The 20867-nt window shown below is 46.5% G+C and overlaps 2 protein-coding genes across 2 annotated transcripts in view; one reads left to right on the top strand and one right to left on the bottom strand.

The window, feature by feature from the left end:
- Positions 1 to 1598: 1598 nt before the first annotated feature.
- LOC146195518 (lactosylceramide 4-alpha-galactosyltransferase-like) overlaps positions 1599 to 20867 on the top strand; it is a 33637-nt gene continuing 14368 nt past the window's right edge. Inside the window, exon 1 of the mRNA XM_084597856.1 lies at positions 1599 to 1798. Coding sequence (XP_084453982.1) covers positions 1684 to 1798 — 115 coding nt within the window. The 5' untranslated portion in view covers positions 1599 to 1683. The remainder of the gene's footprint in view (positions 1799 to 20867) is intronic.
- On the bottom strand, positions 17445 to 20864 carry LOC146195519 (uncharacterized). The gene is made up of 2 exons (XM_084597855.1): positions 20384 to 20864; positions 17445 to 18028 (listed from the first exon to the last, which is right to left on the bottom strand). Exons 1-2 carry the CDS (start codon positions 20829 to 20831, stop codon positions 17589 to 17591), a joined length of 888 nt encoding a protein of 295 aa, XP_084453981.1. The 5' UTR covers positions 20832 to 20864; the 3' UTR covers positions 17445 to 17588.

The following is a 20867-nucleotide window of genomic DNA, read 5'->3' on the forward strand; positions in this document are numbered from 1 at the left end:
TACCATCATATTTTGTGTGCTTGCGCCGCCGTTGGAGAAGCGCGTGTCGATGCAGGTGTGTGCAGGTTGCATGTGAACGAGAACCCCGGAAAGACAACGGACTCCGGCATTTCCAGACCACGCCATCTGTCCGGGCTGCGCGTAATAAAAAAATCAAAAGTAGTGAACCGGACGAAAACATTTTCATTTCCAGGAATTCTGAAGCTCTGCCATATTTGCTTTAAGGAACTGTAGTGATAGTTCAAACATACAAGTTGTTAATTTTTTTTTTTTCATAAAGCTGTGCAAGGCTCAGATGTATCCACACCGACGTGAAGTCACTCATGTGAGTATTTTACTCTGCCTATTCTCGATTTTATGAGCCCTACTCTAGCCTGCTTTTCGTCACCCTGCAGTCCTTTACTGATGGCAGCATTTTTTTTAATTGCTGTGGTTTAGCTTGTGGTTAAACATGCAGTTACGCGAGAGCTATCTGCATGGCTACGCTTAAATTTTGCCTGAAAGTAAAGACATGGCTTTTGCACATAGTAGTTTGCTCTATGTTTTCAGCTTTATGCCATAGGGGGCACTTTTGACCACTAAAGTGCGATGAGGCGAAAGCCTCTATCACGCGGTGGTCCGAAGCCCTCCACTGCGGCACCTTTCTTTCTGTTTTCACTACCACCTTCGAGATGATGCGACATCGTAATCTACCAGCCACCATATAAAGCCCCGCTTTAACCGAGCCGCATGAACGTGCCTGCGTGGCCTAGGGATAACGTGAATGCAGGGGTTTTGGCATACTGATTGTGGTATGACCCTACCATATGAAAGGAGAGACCCGAGTCGGCAGCTCCTGCCAAACATATTGTCAGGACGCCATACGTCTAGCTAGTCCTCGGCCATGTCAGCCGCCAGCTACCGCCTCTCACGACTGTTTCCTCTCAATGGCAACAGGTTATTGCGACCACGGTCAAGGCCCGACCACCGCAAAAGTGCGATCACGGCGAAGAGGTGAAGTGGATGGCGTAATGGGTAGCTGTCACTACGGAATTCGGAGACACTGCAGACTGGCTACCTGTATGAATGCAAAAGCTTTCAGTGCCGTGAGTAAAATGCTTTGAGTGATGTTTCTGACATGCATTAATGATCCTTATTAAGGACGGCGTGTTTGTTTGAATGTATTGTGCTTTTTGAATTAATGCCATGTATTTCCAGTGTACAGTGCTGTTAACTGTAATCAAGAGCATGCCTAATAAGAGTTAGCAAATACGTACAAAACGGTGCCTGCATCAAAAGCAAACCTTTCCGTGACTTCAGCCCAAGACAAGTCCTTGAATCAGTCAGCCGCATCACATTATAAGCAGCGTGTAGCCAACGACAAGCATGAAAGGTGACGACGACGCCATTAGCGCTATCAGGTTCCGACTTATTTCAGACTTCGGGCGTTTCTGAAGTTTTCTCACATCTGTAGCATATGTGACACTATCACGGCGCTGCCTCTGACGCTTCTATGCTACTATAGGTATACCACCCGTATCAGTTACCTTAGCGACCGCATATCGCACCAGATAGTGCTGATTACGTCATGCAATATCCACGTCCTCCGCCTCTTGCGCGTTAGCTCAGGGCGGCCTCTCGAAGCGGCACTCGATGCGGCGACAATCCAATCTCCTTTCGTAGGTTTCGTGCAGAATTGATACAATGTCTGGCTTTCATGGAAACGCTCCAAAGATTGTCTCCATTGGCGGAATCATAGCAGCGGGTGGTGCGCTTGTGTGGATTTTAACTTACACGCCTGCATGGACGGGGCAATGCGGTGAGTCCACGGTTATTATTAGTGGCTGTGAGCTAAACAAACTGGTTCTTGTTGCAGAGATCTGGTGATGGGTTGACAGGCACCTTGGCCGCGATATTCCATTCATCGTATGAGTCATATCTTCCTATTTATCTGTATGCTAAAGGCCGGTAAACGTGAAAACCGATGTCGGGTAGCAGCGATACAGATATATTACGCCTATTGGAATAACACTCTTTATTAGAGTAATTAGCGTCAATACATGCATAGCAGGCAGCATCTTGAATCAGCACCTTGACCATCCCTTGAAAATGTTTAACGTTCATTGTATTTGTACATAAAGAAGCAGATGCGGCGTGTTAAATGACTCTAAAGGTGCTCATAGACACCCGTTTTTCATCCGTGGTAGACGCCTAGTGTAGGTGCAAAGGAGAGTTTCATGTTATTATTCGACATTCTCCTACATTGTGTCCAATCTCTGAGCTAGAATCTTTGAGAACAGCTTCTTATGAATGCGTTTAATCATTTATGGATCTGCAGTCAATGGGTATAGTACTTACTGTTCGTGAAATTGCGACTTTCTCACCGTTTAACCTGCGGTCAAAAATTTACGCCGCTCTCAAGAAGGAAATAAACGAAACCTGGGGTTACTCTGGAATATACCAATGTTGTGAACTAAGCCGAAGGGGGCTTACCATGTTCGTACCAATAAGGTATCGTGAATGTGATAGGACGAAAAAGGGCTGTAAGTGTCCGGCCACTCGCTTCAGGCGTGGTCATTTCGTTTCCAAGTGAGTGCGAGCCACGCATGTGTTGCGCTCACGCGTCCCGGCTTCTAACAAGCACTCAGCGTGAGGAAGCAGTCAGGCACAACAAAAGAAAGGTAGTTTCCAGATCTGGGTCACGTGACTATTGCTGAATCTATGTTCATTTCACAGCGTTTTTACGCAGGACTACGCTAGGCACAACACGCTGCGCCCTGTATGAGGTGAACTTCACTGCGAGGCTTTATAGACGAATAAAATTTAATGTAGAAATCGGCGCTCTCGATGAATCGGTGCTACTCTTGCTTTTCAGGAATGGAAAGTTGAAATAACTATCTCAGTCTATACAATGGGATAGCTACCTGATATATGGTTTAAAATAAAATCAAAAAGATTCTAGAAGTGATGAAAAATGGGATCTATATTTGCAGTAAGATACGGCAGAGCATCTTTAAAACGGGTCTTCGTAGAGTGGTCATGTCTATAATTTGGGATATTTTCATTCTGACATCAGAGCTTTGTATATACCGGGCGCATATCACGAGCCGACACTTCAGGCCAACGCGGAGCCAACCCTTATCACGCTCCATAAGAACTTCCATTCTCCGGGCAGTCGGGGATAAACACATTGCGACAAGAGTACCCAACATGGTCGGACTGTTAGGAAACTAAACTTTCAGGTGGGCTTTCCCGCTACTACTTAAACAAGAGGTGAAAAACATTTCCTCCTGAAGGCCCACTTGCGTTCAGCGACATGCCATAGTCACCAAGGAGCAAGGTCGCACACATCTATTGTACCATTCAAAGGTGTAGAGACAAACATTTTTATTGGTCCAGAAGCCTCGCTGAAGGCTTTTTGGCAGCATGATAGCGCTAATAGGTCTACCACAAGTAAAACAATGTACGAGAGTGGACTAAAACATTACTCGAGGCGCACCCTTTCTGTGAACGCGTTTAGATTTATACTGGACGCCATTGGCACATATGGCTTGTCGATGTTATGCCATATTTAGTAGGTTTGCCTAATGGCTGGCCTTGAATAGACAGTGCAATTTTATTGTAGAGGCATTTATCAATTTACTTTTCGGACATCTGCACATACCGAGAGAAGCGTAAACTGTCTTTAAATCCAAAAACACCAGCAACAAAAACGCTAAGGTACATAAGAATAAGAACCGAAGCGCTGCCAAATACCTTACCAGGACACATACTATCGGATTCGGTAACTTACCTCACAACATACGTCGTGGTGATGTATTTGGGAATGCCTCGTTTCTCGTTGTTACGTACCTTAGAGTTCTTGTCGCGGGTGTTTTTGGATCCAGAGAGACGATATATTTATCTACTTATGTGCACAAGGCCGAAAGGCCGTGTGAACAAGTGCAACTCTAAACTAAAATTTCTCTGTTTATTCAAGGTATAAAAAAGAACTGAACAAGGGTAAATAGGGTACGCCTCAGGTCGCAGATGAGCCAACGTTTCGACAAGTGGACTTCGTCTGGGCATAGCGATCATCACTGGCAGGGGTTTAAGTACGCTTTTGCTTCCGAAGAAGAAAAGCTATTTACCTTATTCACCCTTGTTCAGTTCTTTTTTATACCGTGCCCACCATCTTCTTCCTTTCGTTCTATCTGTTTATTCAAGGTCACAGGGAAGCCTACTGAATTTGGCATAGCACCAAGACAAATCTGCCACTTGGCCCATATTGAGCCTATACTCCACGACTTTTCTTGCCAGTCACAGCCAAGCTACGGATGAAGGGCATCTGGAAACACCTCCCTCCGAAACGTAGTTGTCTTCCGGCCTTAAAGAAATCTAGTTTTCAAAGCAGTTTCGGTGTTGTTTCCACGACCAGAGAAAAGCACTTTCGACAGCTTACGTGTCGGAATATAATTTTTTTTTTTCACTAAGACTAGTGCGAGCTTCATAGACGCTGGTACTGACGAGAAGCTAAATAAAAAACAATGAGCTCAAAGTGGTTCTGACGCCCTCTTCGTACAGAGCACAGAGGTTTAAAAAAAAAGCATAGGCCCACACAGGCAGCACGCATCCAGTCGACTGAAACGAGACGTATGAGGCGAAGAAGCAGCCCCGTCGCCCTGAATAGAGGGTGATCGCAGCGCACGTAGGATGACCCTCTTGTACGGTGGTTTTCCTCGCAATCACACGGTGCGACGAAGCCGGCAGCGCAAGGCACTTGACGTACGCGTATGACTGCATCACTTCGTCTATTACGCGTCTGTCTCTCCATAATCATTCGAACTTCTCCTGAAGTTGCACTGCCCTATGCCTTTGTATGTCTTGCAGTCCTAAAGTTACACAATACTACCTTTCTTTTCCTTCTTTGCGTTCTCGTATTACGTGTGCAGCGATATCCCCAAAATATCCGACAAAAATTTGGTACCTCCTGCTGCTTTCGCATTTCCCGATTTGTACGGAGGTACTGTGGCCGCAAAACGTCGACGATATCGTTCCTCTGGAGAAGTAAACAACACCGCTTGCGCATCCGGGTCACAAAACCGATAGAGTTTAGGGTCCTCTGCAAAGTGTGTACCGATGCGGACAAAGGTAAACGGAGCGCGCCATTTTCTTCTAAACTTTTTCAAGCGTTGCATAATTGAAACTGGCTGTCATGGTATATGCGAACCGGTAGTAGACGTCACTGCCCTTTCACTTGGACAAATATTACTTTCCTATCTCTGGTGCAGAACACGTGATTTTAATTGGAACTGAAAAGCGTGCTCCGTTTACTTATGTCCGCACCTGTACGTGTCAGGCATATCCACAAAGGAAGACGAATAAACAAGTTGATATTCATGCATTTTTAGAAAACAGAAGCGCTACAAACTCCAACACAAGTGGGCAGGGGAGACATAGCGCTATGCATGCATATCCTTGGCAGGGCATTTAGTACATCGTTCTGCAGCTCTGCCGCAGTCGGCATTTCATCACGCATACAGAGTCTGTCCAGAAAGTAACGAGATTAGTCGTGGCGGCTCCGAACAGGCGAAGCGAGTGGAAGTGCTTGAACTTGGGCCTCTGTTTCTTGGCTGCGTCGAGGAAATTGAAGCGGACGCCGGAACAGCGATACTCGACGAAGTTTAACAGTAAACAGGGGTAGTCACCTACCGAGGCACTCTTCATGATCAATGCAATGATACGGTGTGCTGACTGCGACTGTTAAAATGGCGCCTCAACGTTGTGAGTCAGCGGCAAAACCATAAAATATCTTCTATCGATTCCTGCACACCGAAAATGCACTGGCGGTCAAAGGTGCCAAACCAGAGCTCTAAGGGTAGAAATTTAGAGGTGGGACGCGGCGCAAAGAGCCGGCGGCTCCTCTTCTTCGCACGTGGGAGGCGGCAGCCCTAGTTCTACTTCGCTAGCCTGCTGGTTTTTCTTCTTCATACACCAGGTAGATTTAATGTATTGCTTCACACAATGCCACGCAGCCTTCCAGTTCCCTGCGTATTTACTTCCACCACCTCCGCTGCCCATTCGGATCGCCTCCTGGGATCACCCCTTTCAAAATGCCTTCGCCGTCTTCGTTTTGTCTAGACTAATCAATGGTGCCTTCAGGTTGAGAGGCAGGCAAAGAGAGTCGCGTGCTGAAATAAGGAATTCGGCTGGAATACCGTGGCTGGCCATATTTAATCGAGCTTCCAATTTTTAAACTAGGTTCAGATCTACGCGACTGTAACCGGACTTAGCAGTACAGAACTAAGCATAACAAATATTTCGCTTGCATAACGGGGCTAGCTGGGCCGTAGTCATTTTTATATGGAGCTATGGTCGACAACGCCTATTGAAAAAGTGCGGTCCGGTTTTGGCTTCATATCAGTCACTGTGAAAGATAAATATAGATGTGAGTAGCGGTCACGAGTATGTAGGGGCATTGAGTTCAAAAGCAGTTCAATAGCGCTATCTTATCTCCTACAGGTGCTAAAGATATCATTTGGATTCTGTTAACCTTGCAATAGAATGCACGATGGGTTTTCGCCTCACGTTCGTACGGAGAAATATTTTATCACGGAAGGCTCTAACGATATGTCATCTCAATATTCAAATCCAAGACCTCCTGAGCACTGTCAGAAACGCGCCGTGATTCCTACGAAGAAAAGAATCAGCGCAGAGCCCTACAAAAATAAAAACAAGCATTATATGTCTACTACGTAAAGTGCTGAAAGTCATTGGAATATTTCGATGGGGAACTCACGCTAATTCCCTAGAACCTGAAATAAAAGCAGAGTGTCAAAATACGGACGCAATGAAAGTATGGTAAGCTAGAACGCACACAACAGGCACAGTCACACGCTTGGCGCTGATTGCGTCATGGTGATTCCGCGAGCCGCTGTTAAGTGCGTAAACTGAAATTATTTCCACTGCAAACTTAAGTACACTCCATACGCTTCATAAAAGAGGTCTTCCTGTATGTTCTATTTCCCAATCGCTCTACACTTTACGGTGCTGAAGGAAGGGCTGTTGCGACTGGAATAACGAGGGCAGGATAGGAGATATGCACGACAAGAATGCGGAGCAATTGTTCCCAGTCAGTCTGCTTCGCTTTGAGCTTACAAATGCCTGCAGCAAGCCGACTTCTACTCACGCTCATGATAAGAGAGAAAGCTCAACCCACTCGTGTTTCCCCTTGTCTACCGTTACCCGCGGTGCCGGCAGTCAACGTTCGAACAAACGTCTATTTCACTTCTCTGACTAGAGACCTGGCTTCCTTAACTTTCAAAAGTGCTTGTTGTCGGGCTAGTTGGTTCTTATGGTATAGATGACGTTACCGCAAAAACTTGGAAGAATACATAGAAAAGACAGTTACGACGAATAACAAGAGCTACTACCAGACACCATACGGCTTTGGCGTTTTCAGCCTCCTAGAAGCTGTCAATGCTTTTCCGTTTGCCGTTTCCGTTTTCCGTGTCAAAGCGTTTGCGAGGGGCCTATAAGAAAAAAACATACTTCCGGACAGCTTTTTCTGTCTATGCAGCCAAGACTACGGTGGTGGAGATTCCATCACGGTTTTACTACACCGTGTAGTTCTGACACATCTGTCCTCAATTCGGTATGGTTCCACCTTTGCTTGAAATTAGTTTTCGAGCTGCCAACGGCGCAGAATTGAATTCCTATAGATACTTAGGCCTAAATGAGCGTAAATTTGTGGTTAATTAATATCACACGCTGGGTACGTCACCGAAACAAGCGCAATTGCGAAACCGTGCAGACACCGGTGCGTAGACGCAGCAGAAGGAGCCGACGTGCTCTTCGGGAGGTTCTCGACAGATGACGCAGCCATTTCGTTTGCCCAGCTCCCCGTACTGTAGCGATTTTAAAAGGCAGTACAGTAACGTTGTAAACGCTTGTCTTCTAGTGCAATCGTAACGATCGGCGAAATTTACGAATTCACTATATTCTTCTGCGCAGTGAGCTGATGCGTTTCGGTTCTGTAGCTCTCGCTGCATAGCCAGAAAAATTTGTCCCGGAGTATAAGATATCTTTGTCAGCTGCAAGACAGGAACGTTATGGAGCATACCTCTTTCATGCGGGACTTCACCTGTAGGCCAAGCTGGCTGTTGCATTGATGTCCGGCTACGGTAGCGCTGTTTGTTCCTCCGTCAGCAACTGTAAGGCCAAATTTGAAGACAAGAAGATTCTAGAAAGCAGCGCAAATGCACAAGTGTGGCTTCTCTTTCAGGCCTTCCATATCAAACATCTGCCTGGTCGCTGCGCAAGTGACAATTATTTGCAGATTAAATCGAATCTCGGTTGCGTTATATGTAAGCCTGCACTCTCTTGTGCATGATCATATCTTACTTTATATTCTGTTATACCCCAATAAGTCAGTTCATGGCAGCTCTTGTCATTCGTCGCATTCGTCTCTTCTATGTCCTCATACAAGTTTTTTCAGTGACTTCACCTATCCCATTTCTTACCTTTTCAACAGGAGCTGACAGTTGTGAATAGAAGACAGTGGGCACATCTGAGCGCTGTTTTGAGTTCTATAGTGACCCGAGCTACGCGGGACGGCTTCCCATAATTTTGACCGTCAGAGACTTCTTAAAGGAGTCATGACACTAATTTTGGAATATAACCTGTTTATTGCATCCTATTGCAGATATGTCAAGCACCTAAACCTCACTTTGAGCTTCATTGGAGCTGCAAATAAAATTACAAATAGCATTTTGTCTTCATCATGAACCGCTTGCCGATCTGGTCGCCATTGAAGACAAGGACCAACGCGCTTCGTCTGCTGCATGTTCTATGCACGAGCCGTGTCAACCGAGGACGTTTCACGAAGCTTGATAAGCCGACTGCGCGGAACAAACAGCTGTCATGCCACTGACCGCAACCAAGGAAATAGCGGTGTCTGTGGGCGCGGTTCAGTGCACTTTTCTTTGGGCACGACCGGAGAGACTTTAAAACATGCATGTCGGAGTCTGAGTGCTAAAGGCGTGCGAGCTGGCCTGCTCCAAGAACGTACACGCTGTATTGAAACAAGCTCAAAAGCAACACACAAAGTGGCGTCTGGCGGCGCTTTTGTACAATCTCCGAGTACCATCTAATGGCGCAGCAGCGTATTGCGGGGCGCTAGATTGAGACACCCAATATCCCACTCTGTTTTGCAGCATCGTTTGAGTTGTTCGTTGTCAGATCCAAGGCTGGCCCCAGCCGCACATTCTAAGTGATTGATACAGGTTTACAGGTCTAGAAGCTCCAAGTTCACCGCAACAGTGCCGCCCCTAGCCCCTAGCACTCTGCCCGACGTCTCCCTAACTTTAGCTAAACATAGATTGTTTCGCATCGAAGCATCAGCGGACGGCACTTAATAAATGATCAGCAATATATTATAGGCAACCTGCAATAGAGTTTGCTGAGACCTGTGGCGCCACCTAGCGGGTGACGGGAGCTAACAATGAGGCTGCCCACAAGCAGACGCCGTGTATGTTGTGGTCGCTGTGCTCCTTTTGCGTTCACCTTCCTTTTGATCCCATCCAGTGTGATTCACTCATTTAGTGGCTTCAGTGGTCTCGTGCGATGGTTCGACTACCACGGATGCGAACAAGAATAAAAATGAGAACAGGGGTGGCGAGGAAGACTGCCACAATCGCGAAGGAGACCCAAGCGTACTGTCTGTGTGTGTGTGTGGGGGGGGGGGGGGGGGAAGGACCTGGGAAAAATAATAAGAAAAGAATATAATGGCCTTGAGAGAGTAATGTAACTGAACTTAGTTTTCTTATGAGTTCACTGGCGTACAGACGCCAAGGGGTTAAAATAAGACGATTGCCTGCTAAGCGGAGGAAATGGTATAAACTTCTGACTCAGGGCGCCGCATGCTGGTTGGAGCACTCTCCTCAGTACGCGCTTCATGCAGTAAAGTTTGGTATGTACTGGTATATTCTGTGCAGGATCGAGTGGCATTGTCCCTCTTTTACATGACGTAGCGTCCAGAAAAGCAACAAAGTTGCTCAGCCGCAGCATCGAATTCCAGCCGCATTTCATCGGAGGGGAAATAAAAATAAAATATGCTCTTGGGTATTTGAACCGGACGTCTAATGCGAAGTCCATTCGGAGCCTTAAAAGCCAAAATACGTTCTAAACTTCCAATTAACGATTTGGATAAGCATAATTATCAGCAAATTAGTTCTTAGGTGTTGAAAAAGTCGAACTAGCGGTGTGTGGAGGCCCGTGATACCCTATACGCGGAGCAGGAGCTTCTTTCTGTAGTTCCGCGCCAAACATATCTTGCACAGACTGCTCAAGCTGCTGAACAGTTTCTTGACCATCATTAGTAGTAACAGTCAAAAATAATAATCTAGGGACGTCCCTTATTCAAGCTTTGTAGTTGAGTGGCACATTGTCCTGCGGTTTTCCCCGCGCTTAAGGTACGGAGGCACATATTGTTTATTGCAGTTTGTAGCAAAAATACAATTTTTTGCCGTGAGACCGAGGCTAAAGGTGACGTACAAGTCACCTGACTGGGCCTTCGGCACCACAATTGACATGTGCAACACAACGCAGCAGGCACAGAGCAGCACAAAATAGTCAGTCGTATGTGAGAATGTAATACAAACACAAACCAGGGGCAAAACACATAAAATTTAATCTTTAACATACATCAAGGTAACAGTGTCAACAGTAATTGGTATTACACAACGGAAATAGGAAACAAATAATCACGTATGTTCCAAAAAGTACATCTTAATTTTTTTTTTAATGTTAGCAAGAAGGATGATTCTTCAAGTGGATAAAATATGTCAGGATAGCAGTTCAAGAGGTTAGGGATTTGCCAGTGAATTAACTGCATACCATACCTGGTCCTTATGCGAGGTTTTATAAAGTTCACATGTCTAAGGTCGTAATGTGGATCTGTGTTGATAAACGCAGTTAAAAACGCATTACTGCCAGTTTTGTATTGTCGATATATAAATTCGGATAATCGTAGTTTAAAGAGGGCTGTAATACTTAATATATTACTTAGTATAAAGTATGCAGACGCAGAATCATATCTAGACAGGTTGTGAATAGACAGAAGGCCTTTCTTTTGCAAAATATAAATCTTTTCCATGTTGGTTTTTGTACCCACTCCCCATACCAACAGGCAGTACTGAACACGAGACTGGACAGTGGAAAAATATACTTGCTTCCTCAAGTGCATTGGCAGAAGCGGGCGAAATTTATTCAGTATGCCTATGTATCGGGCTGTTTTGCTGGATACAAAGTCTACATGATAAGACCAGCGGAGGTTTTCGTGAAATAGTACACCTAAATACTTATGCACTGAAACACGTTCTAAGGAGACAGATTGGAACGAAAGTGTGATATTTTTATTCATTGGTTAATTGACAGCGGAAAAAATTCTATATTTTGTTTTATTAACATTTAACATCAGCTGGTTTGCACAAAGCAAACTCGACAGATCTTCAAGCCATTTGTTAGCCATTACATCCCCTTTTCGCTTATGACGCACGCTACAGCCGCATTGTACTTGCACTCGCCACGACATCTGTAGCGAGAACCGCACCTGCCTTCCTGTAACCTCCGCGGAACTGTCGAAAGCTGTCACCACGAAAGTGTTCGTCATGGTAGTAAACTGTAAAGCGAAACCGGGAGGAAATTATTATGCTGCTGTAATCAAACTCAGTTCAGGTCAGTTCAGTCGTTCTGTCGTGTCCGACTCATCGTGACCCTATGGACCATATCACGCCACGCTTTCCGGTCTCTCACTAGCTTCCTAACTACCCATAACTTCATCTGCAGTGCCTCGAGGATGCCATCTAACCATCGCTTTCGCTGCCTACCCCTTCTCCGGTGACCCTCAACCTTTCCCAACATTAAATCTTTCTCCAGCGACTCCTCTCTTCTCATCAGATGACCAACGTAGCTGAGCTTTAACTTTAGAATTTGGCCCTCCAATGAGTAGTCAGAGTTTATGGTCGACATTATCGACTGATTTGATCTTCTGGCAGTCCAAGGAACTCTCAAGAATTTCCGCCAGCACCACAATTCAAACGCGTCAATTCTTCGATGGTCAGCCTTCTTCACAGTCCAACTCTCGCATCCATACATCACAACTGGAAAGACCTTAGCACGAGTTATACGGATCTTGGTTGGTTGGTTGGTTGGTCTCTGCTCTTCACTACGCGGTCAAAGCTAGCCATGGCTCTTTCCCAGAAGCAGGCGTCTCCTAATTACATGACTGCAGTCTCCTTCCGGGGTAATCTTGGAGCGCAAGAAAAGAAAATCTGTCACAGCTTCCACTTCTTGTCCCTTGATGCTCCAGGACTTGATAGGGCAAGATGCTATGATCTTTTTAATGTTCCGTTTAAGCCCAAACTTCTCACTCTTTTCTTGTACGCGTATCAGAAGTCTCTTGCGTTACACTTCACTTTCTGCCATTAAAGTGGTATCATCCGCATATCTAAGGTTGTTGATACGTTTTCCAGCAATCTTCACGCTGAAGACTCGTCCAGACAGGCCTTCCTCATGATGCACTCAGCATATAGGTTAAATAGGCAGGGCGACAGTATGCAGCCTTGTCTCACTCCTTTCTCAATCGGAAAGCAATCAGAAATATTATTCCCAGTTCTGACTGTGGCCTCTTGCCCTTCATACAGGTACCTGAGGAGACAGATGAGGTGAATTGGAACTTCCATCTCTTGGAGAGCTTGCCACAATCTGCTGTAATCTATGCAGTCAAACGCTTTTGCGTAATCAATAAAGCAGAAGCAGATGGGTTTTTGGAACTCTTGCTTTTTCCATGATCCAGCGAAGGTTGGCAATCTGGTCTCGAGTTCCTCTGCCCTTGCGAAACCCAGCTTGCACGTCCGGAAGCTCCCAATCCACATACTGCTGCAGCCTACCTTAGAGGATTTTCAACATCACCTTGCTAGCATGCGAAATAAGCGCGATCGTGGGTTAGTTGGAACAATCTTTGGCACTGCTTTTGGAATGGGGATGCAAACTGACCTCCTCCAATACTGTGGCCGCTGCACAGTTGTCCAAATTTGCTGACATAATGTATATAGAACGTCAACAGCGTCATGGTTGAGGTTTTGAAGCAACTCAGCTGGAATGCCATCAATTCTGCTAGCTTTGTTCTTAGCAAGGCTAGCTTAGGCCCATTCAACTTCACTCTTCAGGATGCCCGGCTCGAGATCAGTAATCACAATCGTCTTATGTTGGGTTTGCACATCCGGGTCCTTCTTGTACAGTTCTTCTGTGTATTCCTGCCACCTCTTCTTTATTTCTGAGGTTTCAGTGAGGTCCCTGCATCGTTTGTCCTTCATCACGCCCAGCTTAGCACAGAAGCTTCCTTTGATATCTTTGATTGTCTTATACAGAGCTCTTGTGTTCCTCAATTGGCTGTTGTCCTCAACTGCTTGGCACTGCATGTTCAGAAAGGCATTCTTATCCCTTGCTATTTTCTAAAAATCCACATTGAGAACCTTGTATCTTTCTCTTTCCCCCTTAACTTTTGCCATCCTCCTTTCCTCAGCTATTTGCAAAGCCTCTTCAGATAACCAGTTTGCTTTCTTGCATTTCTTTTGCTTTAAAACAACTTTTGTAGCAACTTCTATTATACCACAAATATCAGTCCCTATCTCTTCAGGCTCTCTGTCTTCTAAATCTAATTCTTGAAATCGATTCCTTGCTTCCACAGCAAATTCTGATGGAATAATTGATCCAGATCATACCTGAAAGGCCTTCTAGTTTTCTGCGTTTTCTTCAATCGAAGCTTAAATTTGGCAACAAGAAGCTGATGATCGGTGCCATAATCGGCCCCAGGCCTTGTTTTTGCTGTCAGTGTGGCAGCGGGCGATGTGCTTCATTCAGGTTCTTAGGTCGAAGCCTTGCGTGTCACAGAGAAAGACATAGACAACACAGTGCCTTTGAAGCGTTCCACTGATGACGAGGTGTGTATCTATGGTGCTAGCCAGAAGGCACACTGTGTAGAGGCCACGGGAAGAGTGACTTTAAAGAGGAGGGCGATGTCTGCCCGAAAGGCCGTCAGTTTGCAGGCGGGCCACCCAATTCCAGGGGATGATGTTTCATAGAACTAGTACCAAAAATGGTTAGCGTCGCAGCATATAAAGTCGCTACCATTAACGTCAGGGGTACGCGTAATCATCGGAGGTAGCAGCAGTTAGGATATCTGTTAAAGAAATGGAGGGTGTCTGCAGCAGCAATTCAGGAAACAAAGTTGTCCTCCGATGAAGAGACCGAAGCTGCTCTTGAGCCGTTTTTGCCGGAATATAACATTATTGTTAGCCACGCTAGAGGCTTGTTCGGGGGATGTATACTATTTCTGGCCAAACCACTAGATATGACTGCCATGTCTTATTGCATAGATGACGGGGGGAGACTTATATGCTGTGACCTCACAATCTCAGGTGTGCAGTGGCGAATTGGTTGTGTTTACGTCCCCGTAAAGCAGCGAGATAGAAAGCTTTTTTTCTGTCATTAGTTAACCATTAGTGCACAAATCGCAAATTTATATTGGGAGATTTTAATAGTGCTTATAGGGATGCGGACCGATCAGTGTTATGTAAGTGATATGACCCTATAGTGCTGCATTACTTAACGATTTGGCTTGTGGATACAATCTTGAGGATGTGGGGCAGGAAAAAGGCGACAATATTCATTTAACTCATTTTATGTTCTCCTCTGATGCCCGCCTTGATAGAATTTATGTTTCTGCAGACAGGTTAGCAAATGTGTTTGGGTACTGGGAGCGGCCCATCTTCTTCAGTGACCATTGTATGGCGTCTCTTCAGGTACGGAGGTACAGTCGGCACATACTTCAGTCTTAGTGGGAGCTGTGGAAGATGAATAACTGTCTGCTCTAAGATGAAATCTTTAAGCGTGCTGTACCTACTTGTTTGAAAGACATATGCTCACGCCATGATCTGTCAGTTTTCCAAAAATGGGATTTGTTTAAACAGGAGACCAAAACCTTGGCAATCGAAGCCTCTGCAAGAATCGCGTTCCTAAAAAGACACCACCTTCGTGAGCTTGGGCGCACTCTAACTGAACTACATGAGATAGAGGAAGTTAGCCCGGATGACTATGTTGAAGAAATTAATAGCGTAAAGGCAGTTTCAACAAACTTGCACTCTTGAGCTCTTCGAAGGAGGCTGTCTGCTGTTCGCTTTCCTTGCTGTCTTGCTTAAAGCGATTGAATGCGCTTTCATTGTTTTCTATTGATGGCTTCTAGAGCTCTTAAGTGATGTCGCTCTATCCCATAAGCTCCTCCTTGCCACTTTCGTGCCTCCTCAGACCGATAAAGTGCATTCTTTTGAATGATCGCTCTGTGGGTATGTTGTCTGGCACAGTATCAACATGTTGCGCTTGTTCGCAATCTTCTTTTATTGGAGGTCCGAAACTAATCTTGCTTGTAAACATCACAGAAGCTCGACGTTCAACGTTCGTAACTTGCTCGATGCTTTTTGTTTAGTGCTGGAGAGCCCATGTGGATCGGTCTCGAAGGTTTCTTGGCGAGCAACCTTCGCTTAGGGCTCTCAGTGATGAAAGAGAGAATGCTCTTGCGAAGGAAATATTGGAAATTCAGTATGGAGATTATTATCGACAGCTGTTCGGCAGTTGCGAAGATCCAAATCAGGGTTCCGATTATAATTCCTTACTTGAGAACTTCCCTCGACTAGACGATGAGAAGAGTGCTGTAGTAGAGGGACCAATCACTTTGGTCGAAATTAAATCAGCCATTTTAGGCCTTCAGAGCCAAAAATCTCCTGGCCCAGATGGTATTACTAGTGAATGCTATAAAACATTTTCGCCTTGCTTAACGCCTGTTTTGATGGAAGTTCTCCAAGCAGCTTATGATGTGGGTTTCCTACCTCTCACTTTCTATTCAGGCCACCCAATATTAATTCCCAAAAGCAAAGATATTAATCGGTTGAAACCTGTTGAAGGATATCGTCAAATTTCTCACCGTACTGTTGATTACAAAATGCTTGCAAAGGTTATTTGTTGTCGTCCGCAGCTGGTCATTATGAACTTGATAGGTTCGCATCAAGTATGTGGTATCAGAGGGCGCAGTATTCGAACACACGTCCATGTTGCACGTTCAGTAGTAGAAACAGTATCAGATGAGACAGGCCAACTAGCCCTGATTCAAATTGACCTGGCGAAGGCCTTTGATAACGTTCGGCACGATTTCTTGTTCGCGGTCTTGGAGCATGCAAACATTGGTTTTGCTCAAAGGCATAAGGCTGCGCTATATGAACTCGTATACAAGACTCATTGTTAATCAGGAGCTAACGAAACCAATACCACTGGAATCTTCTGTTCATCAAGGATGTCCGCTGTCTCCATTGTTGTTTGCTTTATATCTGGAACCTCTGTCTCCGTATAATTAACAGTGCAGCCATCCGTGGTTTCTCTCTGGCTCAATGTGAAGTTAAGATTTTAGCCTACGCGGACGATATCGCCCTCTTTTGTTCTGATAAAAGATTGTACTTGGGGCTAACACTTGATCGAACAGTTCTGCGACGTATCAGGGGCGGCTCGTAATTTAGATAAATCCAAAGGCGTTTGGTTGGGCCATTGGGGCACTAGACCAAGCCAGTTTAGAGGCATATGCTGGGACTGTAGTCCTCTTCAGTACCTAGGGGTTCTGCTGCACCAGGTTCGCAACAGCGCAGCCTACTGGGATTCACAAATCGTACCTATTCGGCGACAAACACAGGCTTGGATGGGTAGGGAACTCTCAGTGTTTGCTAGGGCACAGGTCTGTAACATATTTTTGTTTCTGTTACCAAAGCTTGGGTATGTCCTTCAAGTGCTGCATTGTGCGAGGAGAAAGGTACACGTTATACACAGAATATTTGCAACATTTGTGTGGCGCTCTCATTGGGAGCCCATGCGGCATGACAACTTGTTCCTTCCCTTAGAGTTTGGTGGAGTGGGCCTTGTTCACTTGTTTGTGCATCAACTTGTTTCCCGTTTTCTTTCTTTTTTATATCGGTAAACCATTCATTCCTTATACCTGTGCTCATTAGGCGTCTTAGTCCTCATTTGCCTTACTTTATTTATTTACAATATACTGCAGGCCCTTTGGTGAGCCCTGCCAGGAGTGGCAACAATAACATTATTACATTATATATAAAACATTACACAAAGCTAGAACACAATAACCATAGCAGCCAGGGGTAGAAAAATCGAACATTTTGTACAATTAAATGAAATACATCAGTGAAATCAGCAGTAAAAGGGAATTTATTTTTTTGTTATTTCAAACACACAGAAAGATTTAAAGCAGCAACACAATAACAAGTTAGTGAAGGTAGTCAAGGTAGTCAAGGTAGTCAAGAATCAATTAGGTCAATCGAGTCGATGATATTTGTTAGGTGAGTGAAGTGAATCGAGAAGTGGTTGGCGAAGAACGAACAAGCTTTATTAAAGGTTAGTAGTATTTATAGCCGTTGGCTAGCCACGTCACCGCAGCTACTGTCGTTAACAGTGGCTTAGCCGGTATCTCGGTAGATAAGCATGTGTTCATGCGTCACAACAATTCTCCCCTCTTAAGGAGTGAAGCGGTCGGGGCGTCGGGTGTTCCTTTTTGACCTACGCAGTGTCACTCCAGCGCCGCCAGTCACCGGTGCCTCGTTTGTACTGTCCTCAGCTTGTGAGCCTGACGGCGTTTGCATGTCAGCGCCCGCTTGACACTGGCTCGCGCTGCTGCCGTGCACTTGAGACTGCGGCTCTCCCGATACGCTTGGGCTGTCTTCAGCCATTGATGCCTCCGTGGGGGCCTCGGGTTTAACCTCCGCTCCTTCCACACTGGTTCTCCTGGTCTTTAGCTGGTCCAGGTGGCGGCGATGTTGCTCCCCATCTGCGGTCTTTACGGTTGTCATGCGCGAGCCCTCGGTGGACTCTATCACACCTGGTCTCCACTTGTCACCTGCTCCGTAGTTCTTGAACCAGATTTCCTTGCGCAGCGGTTTGCCGTTGTTGCAAGCACCTGCAGAGGGAAAAGGTCGTGACACGATATTGTGCAGTAAACAGCGCGGCTCGTAACCGAGAAGCATGGAGGCCGGGGTTTTCCCGTTTAGATGGGGGGTACGCCGATAATGAGACAGAATGTGGTCCAGGCGTGCTTGCAGACTACCGTGCGTGTTCTTGCTTAGTCCTTGCTTCACAGTACGTACCGCCCTTTCCGCCAGGCCGTTAGACTGCGGCTTGTAAGGAGCTGTCCGCAAATGAATGATGCCATTGCGCATCATATATGCCCTGAACTCCTCGCTACTAAACTGCGGCCCGTTATCAGTCACGAGAGTCCTTGGCAAGCCGAATCGGCTGAACATTGTCTGCAGTGCTTCAATTGTTTTCATTGAAGTGGCAGTCTTCATAGCAGCAACCTCGAGCCATTTCGTATGAGAATCGACCACAACCATCAACATGTGACCTTCCAAGGGCCCCGCAAAATCGACATGGATTCTAGACCAGGGCTCTTCCGTTTTCGGCCAAGGAACGGGTTGTTGGGCCGCGGGCATGCTGCCGCATTCTATGCATGTTGGACACGCGTTGACAAGCTTCTCAATGTCCCGATCGAGTCCTGGATACCAGAATACAGACCGAGCCAAGTTCTTCATGGCCGTTATACCTTGATGCGCGTCATGCAGCATACGCAGCATTGGTAGCCTCGCAGCCGTCGGAATTACCGCACGATGACCCCAGTATACAATTCCATGGCTGCAAGTCAGTTCGTCCTTCCTGTGCATATATGCGCGTAGTGGCTCCTGACTGGGCTGCCAGTATCGTGGCCAGCCATTGTGAATGTATTGGCGGACTTGCGCGAGGTCGCTATCACTGCCCGTCATCTTTGCCAAATCAATCGCTGAGACCGGACCAGAATTTAGGTGATCTGTTAGAAGAACGTACTCACGCGCATCATCTTCTGCAATCTTAGCGTTTTGCTTCTCCCGCACAGGCAAACGGCTAAGGGTGTCGGCAGGAATCAGTGCCTTCCCTGGTTTGTACTGAATTTTGTAGTTGTAGGCGCTCAGCAGGAGAGACCAACGCTGAATCCGTGCAGCGGCCATGGCTGGAACGGGCTTGTCGGGGCTGAAAAGGCTCACGAGAGGTATGTGACCAGTGACGAGTGTGAACTGATTCCCGAGCAGATATTCCCGGAACTTTGTAACACCAAATACTACCGCCAATGCCTCTCTTTCAATCTGCGCGTAATTGCGCTCAGCAGCTGAAAGAGTTCGCGATCGGAACCCGATTGGTAGATCTTGCCCATTTACTCTGTGGTATAGTACGGCGCCAACGCCACACGATGATGCATCGGTTTCCAAGAAAAGGGGCTTACTTGGATCGTAGTGTGCCAAGAACTTTGCTTCCTCTAGCAGCCGCTTCGTTGTCCGGAAAGCGTTATCTTGTCTCGCCCCCCACTTCCAGCGTGCGTTCTTTCTTAATAATTCATGCAGCGGCTCCAGAACCATAGCCAAATTTCCAAGAAATGCGTGGTAATAGGTTACAAACCCCAAGAATGCCCGCAGTTCCGCAACGCACGTTGGCTTCGGCATCTTTGCTATGGCGGCAGTGTTATCTGCCTTAGGTAACAACCCGTCCGCGCTTATACGATGCCCCAGAAATTCAACTTCTGCTTGCCGAAACTTGCATTTCTGGGGATGCAACTTCACACCATGCTGCCGGAAACGCCTGAAAACTTCACGCAGTGTGTCAGAGTTCCCGTGTTTTTCCGCGACCACTACGTCGTCCAGGTAAACCTGAACGCCCGGAATGCCTTGCAGGATGCCTTCCATACGTCTCTGAAAAATTGCAGGAGCAGAGGCTACACCAAACGGAAGTCGATTGAAGCAAAACAGGCCTTTCGGGGTGTTTACGACCAAAAGCTTCCTGGTTTTCTCATCAAGCGGCAACTGATTGTAAGCATCTTTCAAGTCGATAGTGCTGAAGACTTCCCCGCCGTTTAGGTTGGCGAAAATATCCCGTATTTTCGGCAATGGGTACTGCTCCGTAACGCATGCAGAGTTTGCGGTCACCTTAAAATCACCACACAACCGAATGGAACCATTCTTCTTGACCACGGGAACCAGAGGCGTGGCCCAATCCGCACTGTCGATAGGCGAGAGAATGCCATCTTTAACAAGCCGGTCTATTTCATTAGACACTTGCTCCCGCATTGCATATGGCACAGAACGAGCTTTGCAGAAACGCGGTTTCGCATTTTCATGCAACCGCAGATGAACTGCGGGAACGTTAATGCGCCCTAGACCTGGCGTAAACAAATCACTGAACTCTTCTAACAGTGCGCTAACGGAAGGTTGGTGCGACAAATCTTGCTCACCAGAGGTTGCATCGCTGGCAATGCTGAGGACGGGTCTTCCGCTATGCTCAAATGCGCTGATGATGTCACGTCCGCACAAGTCCGGGCCAGCGCACTGCAGCACGGTCAGCGTCGCTTCCAAGGTTTTTCCCGCGTACGAGACAGGGAGCTTGAGCTGGCCCTTCACGGGGAGCTTGCCCAGGAAGCAGGACAATTGCAAAGACGTCTTGAGTAGCGCAGGCCAGGCATGCCGATGCTTGCAGTAGGTTTTCCACGTAATGATGGAGACCGGCGAGCCTGTGTCTACTTGCATCTTGATCGGAATCCCGCTCCAACGAAATGTGCGAATAATGGGCGTGGTCAAGTTAACAGACGCAGTGTACAAACTAAGTAGACAAAGCTCGTTGCCGTCACTTGACGAGGAATGCTCTTCACAAAGTGCCACTCCTGGTTGTTTCAACGCGCACATTTTAGCTAGGTGCCCTTTCCGTCGGCAGCGAAAACA

Source organism: Amblyomma maculatum, chromosome 3 (genome assembly GCF_055883805.1).
Source record: "Amblyomma maculatum isolate TAMU_Amacu chromosome 3, ASM5588380v1, whole genome shotgun sequence".
NCBI classification, from domain to species: domain Eukaryota; kingdom Metazoa; phylum Arthropoda; class Arachnida; order Ixodida; family Ixodidae; genus Amblyomma; species Amblyomma maculatum.

What these genes read in the sequence shown, in the direction of transcription:
- LOC146195519 (XM_084597855.1), bottom strand. Translation starts at nt 20,831, where the DNA reads ATGTGCGCGTTGAAACAACCAGGAGTGGCACTTTGTGAAGAGCATTCC. An exon ending in TGCCAGCGATGCAACCTCTG is followed by an intron (nt 18,029 to 20,383) that starts GTGAGCAAGATT and finishes TTCCCTCTGCAG; the next exon opens with GTGCTTGCAACAACGGCAAA.